Consider the following 15,453-nt stretch of genomic DNA (forward strand, 5'->3'; position numbering starts at 1 on the left):
ATCAAGTGATCAATTTAAAAACTACTAAAATGTAGATCAAGTGAGGTGTAAATGCTGTGTTCTGACACTGGCAGTGCTATCCATCATACCAATTGTAATATAAAAGAAACTTAATTTTTAACTATATTTCACTATTTCTTGAATAAGTGAGTGTTTTTTACCTTTCAAATTGCTGGACTGAATAAAATGAGTACTAGGATTCTTTCAACTGTTCTACGATTTAGGTCCTGATTCAGGAAATCCCCCACATTCGGGATAGTTGCTTACACAATAAGCTTAACCTTAAGCACATGTTCAAATCTCACTGAGGTCAAACAGAGCTTTCAAATTTATCTTACATTCAAGTTGTCCTTAATATTGACGTGAAGATATAAATTCTCAGTTTATTCTCGTGGTCCTTTTTCCGCAAGAAACACTCAAGAGGTATGCTTACTATTTCATTCTCTATACCAGTGGTTCTCAACCCATTTACCAGTGTGGGTTGCATATGCAGCTCTCTCTGTTGCATGGGCCACATCCACACAATATATACACTACCTGCATTGCCCTGAGGATGTCACATGCATGGGCCGCAGCTGTGTGCTGATTTGGCTGCGGGTTGAGAACCACTGCTCTATAGACTCCAATACATACAAAATGATACTGTGTTTTTTTGTAAAAGAAATTGTTGCTTTTGTCAGAAAAACATCTTTTAACTTTGTTACGAAATCTAAGTGTACAGCTTCATAGTTTGTTATAAAACAACAACGGCAAACACACACCAAGGGAGGAACAACTGAAACAGTTCCATGTTGTATCCCGACAGTGAACTTTTTTCTTTTAAATAGACTAAAACAAGAAAGCTAGACTCCTAAAAGGTGTAGGAGGAAGGTCTTTTATTGTAAATATTTTTCAGCAGCAAATACTCCTTCCTCTGAGGAGAAAAAGAAGCCCAGCATGAAAAATGGAAGAGAGTGAAAAGGAAGAGAGTCAAAATAACTTTTTTAGATGGCTGTGGTAGTAGCTAACTGGAATAGTATATACGCGGTATTATGTACTCTGCACTCTGATACACCACCAAAACAAATGTTTTTTGTTGAGCCCAACCCAATCTAGATCAGGTGGTCTTCAACCAAAACCTCTAATGAAAATTAAGTGAGAAGTATTAACTATCATTTCTAGAAAAGACTTCTGGCATCAACCCAAATTAGCCTTTAAAAATATATTTATATCTCCATGAAACAACATTTTAAAATAAAATGGAAGGACATGCATTAGAGATAATACAAAAAGAAGTCAATTAAGAATTTCCTGAATCGCCAACCATGCAGAAGGAAAAGAAATTATCACATTTAACTGGGCACCTCTAAGCTGGAGGAAGCAATCCAAAAACTACTAAAAGAGTTAATGCTAATCAGAAAGAGCTAATGACAATGCCTGAAGCATAGTGCAAAGCACAAAAGCAAAGCTATGAATGCAGTAAAGGCATGTAAATGTACATCAAGCAAAATCACGCAGGATGACCTCTGAGACGAAGATTAAAAACGGGTTGGCACCATCACTTACTGGAGAAAGAAATAACTTACTGGGAGATGAGAGAAGAAGCACAGTAGTTTTGCTCTATTTATAGTGCATCCCAAGGTGAGTGAATAGATCATAGTTGATATAGTCTGGACTGATATTTCTGGCATTTTGCATATCTTACACATTTAGATACCTAGCTCTGCTAAGAACAATTTACAATACATTTTGCCCATCTTTTGCTCCTTTTTTAGCTCACCTAATCGAGCTGCTTCTTACAAACCACAAAGGTCACAGCTGAAGTCTCTGCTGCAGTAACATGAACAACAACCAGCCACCAGATGGGGACTCTGAACAACTGTTTAGATCTGTTCTAGCGTCTGGTCACCCAGCTAGCAGATGTGGCTTTCCACTTACATGTCCACATGCTCGGCAATGATGCCTTCTCCTTGTCAGTGCATTGAAGGGCTCCTTACATTTCATGCACATTGTTACTTCATTGTCTCGGATCCATCTTGGTGCTCTCTTCCCAAGCTCAGCCTTCTGAAGAGGGAAAAGAAGGACAATTGTGCAATATTTTTAGTAGAGAAAATAATTATTCTCTTCCTCTGGAAAGGAAATGGCAAAGCACAGCTCAAGCTATGTTTTGAAATCTATGCGAGAGATAGCTAACAAAGAATCCAGTCAAAGATTGTAACACATTGCTGAAAGGACACTCCATCATTCATTTTAGAAAGAACAGGATTATTTATAAGGCATGGTCTGGCTCATAAAGGGAAATGGTTGACCAGCAAAATGATTACTTTGTAATTCCATTTCTACAAGAATCCTAAGCCTGAATATGCAGCTTCTGACACCCTTCAGCAATATGACATTTGTAACTGGAAAAGGACAAAAAGGGCACCAGTTGTACAAAGCTACAGTAACCCAACTTACAGAAACTTCAATGGGCATGTCCTCATATTCTTTTGCAATGGCATTTCTGAAGGTTTCATTCCTCTGCTGAAAAGCTTCTATGGTATTCTGAAGAGCCTGTTATAAATACAATGGATAAAGGTCGCAAACATACAATATTTAATAGACTCTTTGAATTTAAACTATTTAATGACCAACAACAAAACTACCAGAAATGTGAATTAATTATGATCAGCATTTGATTACATCAGAAGTTAATATTTCAACTTAAATACCACAGGCACAGCCCAAAAATAATTTTTTTTTAAGTAAGTCAAAATGTAGATGTGTTTACCTTTATCCATTCTTCCTTATCTTGTTCAGAACTAAAACAAACATTGACATATTAGTATAAAACTAGCTTAGGAAACACTAGCTCATGGTAGTTGGTGAATGAAGCTGTAACTTACAAAAGAAGCAGAGACTTCGAAATGATTCCAACATTTATAAAAACAGTAGTGCTCCTGAAACTGTCTAGTTAAAAATGAATCAGAATCATGGTTTGAAGCTTGGTAAGTTTAATAGACTAGAATTAAGTTCTACTCGAAAGATCATCTTAAATGCACTCTTTAAACATATATAATAATGGCATTTCCAGCATTAAGCTTTCTTAAAGCACAATGTAGAAAAGAAACAGCACACAAATTTCAGTGTAAATTTAAGATAGCTGTAAATGAACCAAAATGGGAGAAATTGCATCAGTATATCAACTTTTCCCTGCGGCACTCTTCCTCAAATTAAAGTTAAAGTAAATGAAAGCAGAAATAAAAAGAGTTGACATAATAGGGTAATATTATCTAACAGAAACAAAGGAAAATTTTGTTTTAACATTATAAACCAAGCATTCGTATGTTTTCTTTAATTCACTGGGGTGGAAGGTCTATAGAGGATGAAGAGCTAAGCATTTTCCACCCAGCGTCTTGCACATTAATTGTTTTCAAAGCATCTCAGTAAGGCTTCTAAATTCAAATCCTATGAAAATATGCCTTGTACCCCAAGAAAAGCACTACTGTAATCTAGTGATGGAGTTAATACAAACCCAATTTCCCATGAATTTTGAATCAGGAAAAAAAGAAGACTTGAAAGAGTGTAACCCACACACCTTCTGGGTGTGGTGTTCTGTCCCATCCAATGGCACCAAGACCACTTAAAGAGAGAGATAAAATGAGTCTGCTCTACAGCCTTAGCTAACAGCCAGTTGGATTTTAGCTTATGTGGTAGAGCCTCATGCACTAAATTCCAGAGGTCCCAAGTTCGATCCTGCCCGCCGACCACTGGGGTCTGTTTGTATTACAATAGCACCACGGTATTTTTTGTTCTGCTACTCATTTAATACTTCCTCCACTCACTTTGGTGAAGTAAGGTGCAAACAAAGAATTCTCTCTCTCTCACGCCCCTCCCCCCCCACCATTTTGATTTTTCCTACTGCTGGATGGGATGTGCAGGTGAGATCACATACCCATTTCTGGTGGGAATGCCTCCAGTGAGACTTATATATTTTGTAATATTACTGCAATTAGCAATAAAACTAGAATCCTAAAATAGAAGGACAGAGTCCTGTTCCTCATCCTTTACCATTTGTAAATATTGGAAAAATGAATCTTCTAACTAAACAAAATAATTCTCCCTAATCCAACAACTTTTAAAAGTAGTATGTAATCCCCATATCAGACAAGCAATCACTCCATGTAGGAAGTGATCTACTATCTATTTAAAAAAAGTGACTGAAACACTAAAATGCACTCAAGCAGTAATCTGAAAATAAATATATAAAATTATCTGGAAAAGGGAATTCCTGGGGCAAACATTTCATCAGAGCTACGACAAATTTATAGGATGAGATTTATGCATAAGATACATTAAGAATAAAGTATGCATCAACTAAGATTATTTTAGTCTCACTGATCTACTTTTAGAATGGCATTTTTGTACATGTTACTTCACAATTTTGAATGATCTTTATGAAATACATCCTAAAATGTTCTCAAAAACTAGACAAGCTTTCCCCCTAAACTAAATAACTTTAGTGCTAATGAAAGTACTAATAATCCTGGAAGTTGAACAAAATAAAAATAGTTTATAACTGCATTTTGTTCACAGATACAAAATGCTTTTCACATGTGAAATGCATCTGTCTCCAGGTGGAATACAGTGGACATGTTGTATGGTGTTACTTCTGCCACCACACAACAATTTCTGACCAGTATGATATGTAATAAAAAATAATCTATTATTGAATCAAAACATTAAAGACAAATTTACCTTTATGGAAGAGTCCTAATACAATTTAATACAAATAACTTTTCTATGGGTTTTGAATCATCCTATATAATTGACAATTGTATCCCTGCGATCAAATTATATTGGATAGTTAAAAATCTGTATCAAGATTATAATTTTCAATTACATTTTAAAGCTTTTAAAGGTAATTTATATAGATCTGTTACATTTTAGAGAGAGCATTATTATAATTCTGATTAAATTATAGAGGATTTTTCCATAAAGCTAAGTATGCAGATTACAATGAAGCCTTTGTTTATTCACAGAACATATACAACGTGCACAAAAAAGACCACAAGAACTTTTCTACAGTGCTTGACAGTATGCTTCTATCATGAACTGCAAACATCGCTGTTCAGGATGAAAGGTCACTTCTGCATGCCTGTTTAATCCTTGGTCTTTCTGCAGAGGCTGTCAATAAGGGCTAAATGGGGCAGTGATTTCTGAAAAGAGGAAACTTATCCACTAAAACAGAACTAGGGCACCAATTCATTCAAAAAGGCCAAACAACAGTGAGGACAATTTCGAAGTCCACCAAGCTGGAGCCATTTTTAAACTAATGATTTAGAAATAAAAGGCTCCATATCACCTTACCAGTTCTCCAAATCAACCAGTCCCACAATTCTCCTCTATTCTGGTATATTTTTAATGTTTCAAAAGTAAGCCACACGTCTCTTACCTGGCCTGCAACTCCAATGTTCGCTCTTTTCCAGACACCTGGAAGGTGCATGGATATTCTTCATTGTGTGTTTCTATAATCTTCATACCATCAATACCAACTCTTGTTCGCACTGAGTACTTTGATCCCACCAAACTGAATTTGGGTACACAATACAGCAACATGTTGTTGAACTATTAAAAAAAAAGAAAAGAAAAAGGACACATCGATAACAAAGAAAGTCAAGTACAATATATTAAGAGATGAATCGCACTATCACCTTACAAAAACAACTTGAGGGAGACTGTGGTTAGGCTTGTTAATGTCAGACAAAATCAAAATGGAAAGAACTGATAATATGGATAGGATTTAGAAATAAAATTAAAAGCCAACTATTGATACATTTAAAAGCAAGCTACTGTATATGTGCAGTAATTTTCATAATGTTTATAATCAAATACACTGAGTGGATGTGATGTTTAGCAACACTGTAAGCCTTTTGTTGAGAATTTTCCATGCTGATTTCAATACAACTGGGTAAATGAACAACTGGGTAAATAGATTTTTCTTAAAATCTTTATACTAGAAGAGCAGCAAATTGACTCTGAAGGAATTTCCCGTCTATTAGGTCAACTCATATAATGGTAGATTTCTGTCTTTTCTTCACAGTACTTCCCCCCCCGCAATCAAAGTTATGGTGAGACTACGTAAACCCAAAAAAGGAAGGGAAAAATTATATGAGGCTAAGGTGGACATACTGATGACACTGATCTTTTTTGTAAAATGCTTTGATTTCTACTGAAGAAAAGCACTGTACAAGAGCTAGGTATTATTAGTATCATTTATTATTTGTAGCTTTTAAATAATCATTTTTAACAGCCTAGAATTTCAGCCCAGGGAGGCATCCACTACTATGAGTTTGTGTTTTTGAAGATTTAAATCAGATCTATAATGGTTAACAGTTTTTTCTTATGAATTATTAAAACCAGAAACTCACATTTTTAAATTATATTTCATAGAAGCATAGTCTACCCCATTAAGATGATTTACGGCTTTTAATATTTCTTAGAGCTTCGGAAGTCCTGTTGACTAGGGGCTTGCTTATCTCTGGAGCACACTTGAAAACCACTCTCAAGAAAAGAATCATTCTGGATTACCTACAACGGCTGGTGAAGGATTCTATATGATTCCTTTGATGGTCTAAGCCACATTCACGTCAGCTGAAGTCTGTATCACAGATATGGCACATCTGAACTTTTTATGTCCCTCATTTTAATATCATGTCTAGCCGCGTTCAGAGACTTTTACTAATAATTTATTCCTCTGCTAGAAACATGGGAGAGCAGAAATCTGCCCCTCAGAAAATACACTTTATACTATCCAGAGAGCATGAAGCAGCCAGTGGCCCATATAGCAAATGGCACAAATCAGGGCTTGAATTTGCCATTTTAATATATTGGAAGCAGTGAGTTATATCAAACATTCCACAAGGGAATTAAAGAAGAATCATTGATGGAGTCCAGCAGTGCTAAAATAAAGACAGAACTGAGTCTGTGAACCAAGGAAATGTGATGAGGTAAAGCAATGAGAGCATTTGAAAAGAGGGTATGAACTTTCCAGGGGTACTAGGTTCCTACAAGGCCATGTGACTCATTTGGTCACATCACACTCAAGGATTTTGAAGGACATCTAATAATTATTATACCAGTAACACACATGCATGTTCAATCCGACTACTTGATTAGCTAAATAATCTACTGCTATAAAATACTATTCTAATATAGTCTAATAATATCTAATTAGAATAGAATCTTAAATATTTTTATTTAAAAAATGTACGCACCCCAAATACAGTAGTAGATTCTATCAATATAAATGAATAGCCTCCATGATAGCTGTAGCAACTAAGAAAGACTAATAGTGCATTTACTCTGAGATATGTTACTGGACCTTGGTTTAATTCTGTTTGAAACACACTATTTTCTAAATGATTTTTGTCATTTTCCAGAAAGCATTGTGGGTAAAATCTTGGCTCCAGGTGAAGTTAATGGCAAAATTTCCCCATTGACTTAAATGGAGAGAAGACTTCACCCTTGCTTTCAGGCAGCTTCTTGGAATTTGAAAGGAGCCTAACATCACTCAGACAAACACAAGTTTTGATACTTACTAAGAAAAGATATCGTTCTTGGGCTGATGTATTACGAGCAGCAAGTTTAAGGATCTGTCCTTCTTTAATCAGCTCATTTGAGGGGTTGACAATATCTTCCTCTTCTCCCAACATCTCATACACCTCCAGCAACTTCTTTAGATTCTCCTTTTCAATTAAAATAAAATTACATTTGTGAATAAGTGATTTTGCCAGTGTAAAACGGTTTACCTGACGCTTATGTAAGAGTCTGAAAAATGCTAGTTTAAAAGAATATATATGAGCCGTTCATATAGGTTGCCAGAACCAGCTTATATTTGGGCATAAGCTGTTTCTAGAAATCTAATTTATCTAACCAGTATTTTTAAGTGTACTTATATAGTGCTATTTCATGTCCAAAAGATTTTACAAATATTTAACAGTTCATGTACCACAACATCCCTGTGAGGGAGATAAATATTCTCTCCATTTTACAGGTGCAGAAACAAGCACAGAAAAGTTGAGTGAGCAGTATAACCTCTTACTGGCAGCCAGGAATAATACACAGAAAAGAACGGTTACTTACCTTCTGTAACTGTTGTTCTTCGAGATGTGTTGTTCACGTCCATTACACATTAGGTGTACGCGCGCTGCGTGCACGGACGTCGGAAACTTTTTCCCTTAGTGGCTCCCGTCGGGCCGGCAGGGCCCCCTCCTTCCCGCCAGAGCGGCGCCCTGCTCCAGGGTATATATATCCCTGCCGACCCGACCCCTCCGGTTCCTTCTTGCCGGAGACTCCGACAGAGGGGAAGGAGGGTGGGAAGTGTAATGGACGTGAACAACACATCTCGAAGAACAACAGTTACAGAAGGTAAGTAACCGTTCTTTCTTCTTCGAGTGATTGTTCACGTCCATTACACATTAGGTGATTCCCAAGCTTACCATTGGAGGTGGGTAGGAGTCAAGGTACAACTGACTGTAGCACAGCCCGACCGACCATTGCGTCCTCTCTGGTCTGATGATGGATCGCGTAGTGGGCTGTGAACGTATGTACGGACGACCAGGTGGCCGCCTTACAGATCTCCTGGATAGGGACCTGCGCCAAGAAGGCCGTTGAGGACGCTTGGGCTCTAGTCGAGTGGGCCCGGATCTCCGGGGTCAGAACATTGGCGAGCTCATAACAAGTGCGTATACAATGCACAATCCATGCCGACAAGCGCTGTGTCGAGATAGGCAAGCCTTTCATACGTTCCGCAATAGCAATGAACAGCTGGGGTGTTCTGCGGAACGACCTGGTCCGTTCCAGGTAAAATGCCAACGCCCTTCGGACATCCAGGGCATGTAGGCTGCGGTGGTGAGGGTCCGTATGGGGTTTAGGAAAAAACACCGGTAAGCAAATGTCCTGCCCCATGTGAAACTGTGATACCACCTTTGGGAGGAATTTAGGGTGCTGCCTCAGTTGCACCTTATCCTTATGGAACACTGTATTCGGTGGTTCCGAAGAGAGGGCCCTCAATTCCGATACCCTTCTGGCCGACGTGATGGCCACGAGAAACGCCACCTTCCACGAGAGGTGCGTAAGGGAGCAAGTGGCTAGGGGCTCAAAGGGAGGACTCATGAGTCTGGTTAGGACTAGGTTCAGACTCCACGCCGGGACAGGCGGGCGTGAGTAGGGAAACACCCTTTCCAGCCCCTTGAGGAATCGGGCCACTGTGGGGTTGGAGAACACTGACACTCCCAACTCTCCCGGATGGAAAGCCGAAATAGCGGCTAAGTGAACTCTAATTGAGGCGGGCGCAAGCCCTTGATTCTTGAGGTGCAGTAGGTAGTCCAAGATCGACGGAACTGAGGCTTGTAAAGGCTGTATGTGTTGAGGCTCACACCAGTGGGAGAACCTTTTCCATTTTGCCAGGTAGGTCGCTCTTGTAGAGGGCTTCCTACTATTAAGGAGGATTTGCTGAACTTGGTGAGAGCACCTGTGTTCTGCATCATTCAGCCAGAGAGATACCACGCCGTGAGATGTAGCGAACACAGGTTCGGGTGGAGTAGGCGACCTTTGTCTTGCGTGACTAGGTCGCGATGGAGGGGGAGGGTGATTGGATCGGCTATGGACAGTTCCAGCAGGGACGTGAAACAATGCTGGCGTGGCCAGGCCGGGGCGATAAGTATGATCGTCGCCCTGTCCCTGCGGGTCTTGTGGAGAACCTTGTGTATGAGCGGGAACGGAGGGAAGGCATATCTCAGGCTCCCTCCCCATGGGATCATGAAAGCATCTGCTAATGATCCCCGGCTGAGGTTCTGGAACGAGCAGAACTGAAGGCATTGGCTGTTGTCCCTGGTGGCGAATAGATCCACCCGGGGAAAGCCCCACTTCCGGAAGATCGAATGCAGGACGTCTCGCCTCAACGTCCATTCGTGCATTCGGTAGGATCGGCTGAGGCGGTCTGCTAAGCCGTTTTGAATCCCCGGAAGATACGTGGTGATGAGGTGTATCGCATGGGCTATACAGAAGTTCCATAATTGGAGTGCCTCGTGACAGAGGGGAGAAGACCGGGACCAGCCCTGCTTGTTTATATAGAACATGGCGGTAGTGTTGTCCGTCAGGACTGGCACGCTGTGACCTTTTATGGTGGCGCGGAAGGTCTGACAGGCGAGGCGAACCGCTCTTAGCTCCTTCAGATTGATGTGAAGCAGCTTGTCTTCTCTGGACCACAGCCCTTGGGTCCGCAGTTCCCCCAGGTGCACCCCCCAACCCAGGTCCGATGCATCTGTTACCAACGTCGGAGTGGGCTGTGGGGCAGCGAAGGGGATCCCTTTGCATACCTGTTGGCGATCGAGCCACCAGCGTAGCGAGCTGAGCACCTGGTTTGGGATCGTGACTACTTGATCCAATGGGTCTCTGTTGGGGCGATGCGTGTGGGCGAACCACAACTGTAAAGGCCGGAGCCTCAGGCGGGCATGTCTGACCACGTGTGTGCAAGCTGCCATATGCCCCAGAAGCTGCATGCAACACCTTGCCGTTGTCGTGGGGAACTTTTGGACTGAGCTTACGGCTCTGCGAATTGACATGAACCGTGCCTCTGGTAGGCTCGCTTGCGCGGTTACCGAGTCCAGGGTTGCACCTATGAAGTCCAGCCTCTGTGTGGGGACTAACGTGGACTTGGGCACATTGACCCAGAGGCCTAGCTTGTCGAACGTCTGCAAGGCCAGCGTCACGTGAGATCGGACCTCGGCCTCCGATCTGCCCGCGAGTAGCCAATCGTCCAGGTACGGGAACACACGCATCCTTCTCTTTCGAAGGAAGGCTGCTACCACGGACATGCATTTCGTAAACACTCGTGGTGCTGACGCCAGGCCGAAGGGCAGGACCGTAAATTGGAAATGGCGCTGGTCGACAACGAAGCGCAGGAATCGCCTGTGAGCCGGATTGATTGCAATGTGAAAATAGGCATCTTTCATATCGAGGGCAGCATACCAATCCCCCGGATCCAGGGATGGGATAATAGTTCCCAGGGAGACCATACAGAAGCGAGCTTTGATCAGAAACTTGTTTAGATCGCGCAGGTCCAAAATAGGACGGAGGCCTCCTTTTGCCTTGGGGATCAGGAAGTATCTGGAGTAGAATCCTTTTCCCCTTAGGTCCAGAGGGACCTCTTCTACTGCTCCAGCAGCGAGAAGGGTCTGAACCTCCTGCGTGAGAAGTTGCTCGTGAGAAGGGTCCCTGAAGAGGGACGGGGAAGGGGGATGGCAGGGAGGGGGCGAGGAAAACTGGAGGGTATAGCCCGCCTTCACTGTGCGCAGGACCCATCGGTCCGATGTTATGCGCGACCATGTCTGGTAGAAATGGGACAGGCGGTCTTTGAAAAACAGAGGAGGATCCGGTATGGAATATGGTACGCTGTCCTCGAGCGTAGCTTCAAAAGCCTGGTTTATTCCCTGGCTGTGGCTTGCCCTGGCCGTGACTCTGGCCCTGGTTAGGCGTATTGTTACGTCTCCGCCTGTTATCCCTGCCTCGACGGCGGTACGGCTCGTGTCGGGGGCGAGGGTGGTATTGCCTTTGCGGTGGCTGGGGTTTAAAGGGCTTACGCTGCGTTACCAGAGTGTGCATACCCAACGACTTAAGGGTCGCTCGCGAGTCCTTAAGGCTATGTAGCCTGGCGTCCGTCTGGTCGGAAAACAAGCCCGAACCTTCAAACGGGAGGTCCTGCAGCGTGGTCTGCACCTCTGGCGGGAGACCTGAAGCCTGCAACCACGCCGAACGCCTCATCACGACTCCCGACGCAATTGTTCTAGCCGCAGCGTCGGCTGAGTCTAGGGCGGCCTGCAATGAGGTCTTGGCCACTGCCATTCCCTCATCCACCAGGGCCGTGAACTCCTGATGCGCGTCAGGTGGGAGGGAGTCCTTAAACTTGGCAACTGAGGCCCAAGAGTTAAAATTGTGCCTGTTTAGAATCGCCTGCTGATTGGCGATCCTCAGTTGAAGGCCCCCAGATGAATAGACTTTCCTCCCGAATAAGTCCAATCTCTTAGCTTCCTTGCCCTTGGGGGCAGGGGCTTGCTGGCCATGCCGCTCTTTCTCGTTTACCGCCGAGACCACCAGCGAACAGGGGGACGGGTGTAGAAAGAGGAAGTCAAACCCTCTAGATGGGGCGAAGTATTTCCTCTCCACGCCTTTTGCAGTTGGCGCACTGGAGGCCGGTGTTTGCCACACCGTCTTATAGTTGGACTGTACTGTCCGTATAATTGGGAGAGCGACTCTGGAAGGGCCCTCTGGGCTCAGGATATCGACCATAGGGTCGTCCTGCTCTACAGTCTCCTCCGCTTGCAAGCCCAGATTGAGGGCTACCCGGCGAAGCAGGTCTTGGTGTGCCCGATGGTCAATCGGGGGAGGGCCGGACACCAGTGTGCCCGCTACCGCCTCGTCTGGCGAGGAGGAAGAGGTCGGGGCCTTCTGCCCATCCTCATTATCCTGCAATCCGGCATCAGCCAGTTGTTCCTCTGCGGCCTGACCTGCACCGTGGGATTGGGACGGCACCGTACTCGGTGCCGAGTCCACTCCTTCCCGCTCCGGTGGTCTAGAGACTGTTGCCTCCCTATACGATGGCGGGCGGTGCCGCAGGGAGCGGGATCGGTACCCGGATGGCCCGGATCTCGAGGCCCTCGATGGGGGCCCTTGCTGGTGGTAGGCCCAGGGTGTCCAGAATGGCCATTGGCTCGGTTGGCCCCATTGGGACTGACCGTAGTCCCTGCTGGCCTGTGACCTATGGGCATACCCGCCGTACCGGTCTGAGTCAGTCCCTGAGACCACAGACGGTGACCTGGAAGGCCACGGTGGAGCCGTAGGATGGTGCCGGTCCGGTTTTGGGGAGTAGCGCCTCCGCGACCAGGACCTGGAATAGCGCCTCGCCGACCTGGACCTGGAACGGTACCGGTGATCGCGGGACCGGGAATGGCTACGGCTGGTCGGCATCGGGTAACGAACCGCCGACGCTTCGCGGTGCCGACTCGTGCTCGGTTGCTGAGTCGGTGCCGACCGCTTGTTGAAGCCCGACTGCTGCGGTGCTTCCTGCGCCGAGGGCAACCGGGAGTCCACCGAGGCGGAGCTCGACCGGGACCGGTTCCTGGAACGGTGCCGAGACGGCGACCGTGATGGGCGCACCATCGCCGGCTTGCCTCTGCGCGGCAGCATCGGCGGAGCGCCCTCAGCGCATGCCGGGGCCTCGACGGACAAAGCAATGAGGTCCTTAGCTGCCTCAAATGTGTCCGGAGTGGAGGGCTGTTCCACGAGCTCCTCCAGCCCTTCATCCTCACTTGACACGCCCATCCCGGGGCTCGACGGGCCTTTCGGCGCCGGAGCCACTACCGGGGCCCGTGTTGGGACCGTATCGGCCTTAGGGGCACTCGAGGTCTTTACCGGTGCCGCCCTCTTGTGCGGGGAGCGTCCTCGGGCCTTAGGTTGGCCCTTCGCTTTCGCCGGCGAAGACGATCGGCGTCGTGTATTTCCCCGCTGGGTCGGTGCCGCGGGCTTCGGGTGACCCGCCGGCGCCGGTTCCCGCACCGATGCCGGGGCACTCCGCACGGAGGCAGACGGTGCCGTTGAAGTGGATGGCTGTAACGCCGTCTCCATGAGCAGCTGCTTAAGGCGAAAGTCCCTCTCTTTTTTAGTTCTGGGCTTAAAGGCCTTGCAGATCTTGCAGCGCTCTTTCTGGTGAGCCTCCCCCAGGCAACGGAGACACGAGGCGTGGGGGTCGCTCAATGGCATAGGCCTGCGGCACATGGCACAAGCCTTGAAGCCTTGGGCGTGTGGCATACCCCGCCGCCCAGGGCCGGTGCCGGGGCTGAACAAACAACCACGGCAGGAACTTTAAGTACCCTAATGAGCTGTTAACTACTGCTCAACACTACTACAAACTAACTGATAACTGCTAGATAACACTAATGACTATTGCTAAGGGACACTCTCAGACGAGAGACAGAGTTGTTCCAACGCCGCCACGGACGGTAAGAAGGAACTGGAGGGGTCGGGTCGGCAGGGATATATATACCCTGGAGTGGGGCGCCGCTCTGGCGGGAAGGAGGGGGCCCTGCCGGCCCGATGGGAGCCGCTAAGGGAAAAAGTTTCCGACGTCCGTGCACGCGGCGCGCGTACACCTAATGTGTAATGGACGTGAACAATCACTCGAAGAAGAATCCCAATTCCCACTCCCGAGTTTTAGTTACAATATCATATTTTATCAAGCATTTCAGATAGTAAAAAGGACAATATAAATAGCAGCATTTTGGAGCAAAGAAACCAAAGTTTGCAAGTTCAACTGTTTGAAAAATCTGCATTTCAAGTATCTGGTAAAATTCAGAGAGTTTCCTAGCTGTACATGCTACTTAAAACACAAGACTAAGAATAGAGGATTAAGAAAGGGAAAACCCCACAAAAACCACTTACCATTTTACGTATAGCACTATTGGAGTGACTGGCTGCTGTGGATATAATTTCCAGGGATTCTAGATGGCACCGAAAATGAAAAACAAATTTAAATACATTGTTATTTACTACAGTACACAGACTACTAGGTCTAATGGCATACTTGTAAATTTCATATGAACGTCAGCCTTCTCAAGCCCCAAAATTGTCAATAAGGTAAGCTACAAGTGTTTAGTCCAGCCGGGCACTTTTGCCTTAATTGAATGTAAAATACAATCAAAGTTAGAGCTAACAGATTAGATGCTGGAAAAGCTTAGCAGGAATCCTTGCCAGTTTTAATTATTGTAGGGTGTTTGTGGAGTGAATTTCAAAATTCACGAACTTGAGTACTTGTACCCAAAATATGATTCTAAGAATCATGGCTCCTCCAATCAGAGAGCAGAAACAAAGTGTGACCAACAGATCCAACTAAAACAGTTCCAATTTCAAATATTTTTAAGAAACAGCTTCTGCAAATAATTCTTGGCCTGGAGCAATTTGATAAATAATTCTGAATAATAAGAAAAAATATGATCTGTTCTTGCATAATTGATACATGAAAAATGATAAAACTTGAAAATGGAATCTATTTTCACAAACAAATTGCTGAAACGTGTATTTTAAATAAACAAAATATGGATCCCATTTTCAAGGTTTTTTTCCAGCAAAAGACCATTTCTATATAAAAAGCCACACAAAAGTGTGCTTAAATGCCAGACTACCCTTCTCCTAAGAATCGTGCATGTGGCGTAGTTTCAGAAAAGGGTGCAAAATCATGTGAAACAAAAGTAGAATTTTTGTGCTCCATGTCAGGACGGACAAATTGTAAGTTTCACTGCTCTAGTGCTAGCCTAGAAATCAAAATAAACAATGGATCATTTTTCAGAGAATCTTACAACTCTACACTAACATTTTCCCTGCAACTGCGTTTCTTTACCTCATTTTTACTGGGATAGCTTTAATTTATAGAGTCCTTTT

The 15,453-nt window shown here is 44.5% G+C and overlaps 1 protein-coding gene across 2 annotated transcripts in view; it reads right to left on the reverse strand.

Annotated features, from left to right (window-relative positions):
* FGD4 (FYVE, RhoGEF and PH domain containing 4) overlaps positions 1 to 15,453 on the reverse strand; it is a 204,501-nt gene that overhangs the window by 9,424 nt on the left and 179,624 nt on the right. For both annotated transcript variants that reach the window (XM_054034414.1, XM_054034424.1), the window contains exons 9-14: positions 14,458 to 14,516; positions 7,560 to 7,706; positions 5,414 to 5,586; positions 2,750 to 2,780; positions 2,437 to 2,532; positions 1,918 to 2,043 (exon numbers count right to left, since the gene is read on the reverse strand). In XM_054034414.1, the coding sequence (XP_053890389.1) occupies positions 1,918 to 2,043; positions 2,437 to 2,532; positions 2,750 to 2,780; positions 5,414 to 5,586; positions 7,560 to 7,706; positions 14,458 to 14,516 (632 nt within the window). The remainder of the gene's footprint in view (positions 1 to 1,917; positions 2,044 to 2,436; positions 2,533 to 2,749; positions 2,781 to 5,413; positions 5,587 to 7,559; positions 7,707 to 14,457; positions 14,517 to 15,453) is intronic.

This window comes from Malaclemys terrapin, chromosome 1, assembly GCF_027887155.1.
Source record: "Malaclemys terrapin pileata isolate rMalTer1 chromosome 1, rMalTer1.hap1, whole genome shotgun sequence".
In the NCBI taxonomy this organism is placed as follows: domain Eukaryota; kingdom Metazoa; phylum Chordata; order Testudines; family Emydidae; genus Malaclemys; species Malaclemys terrapin.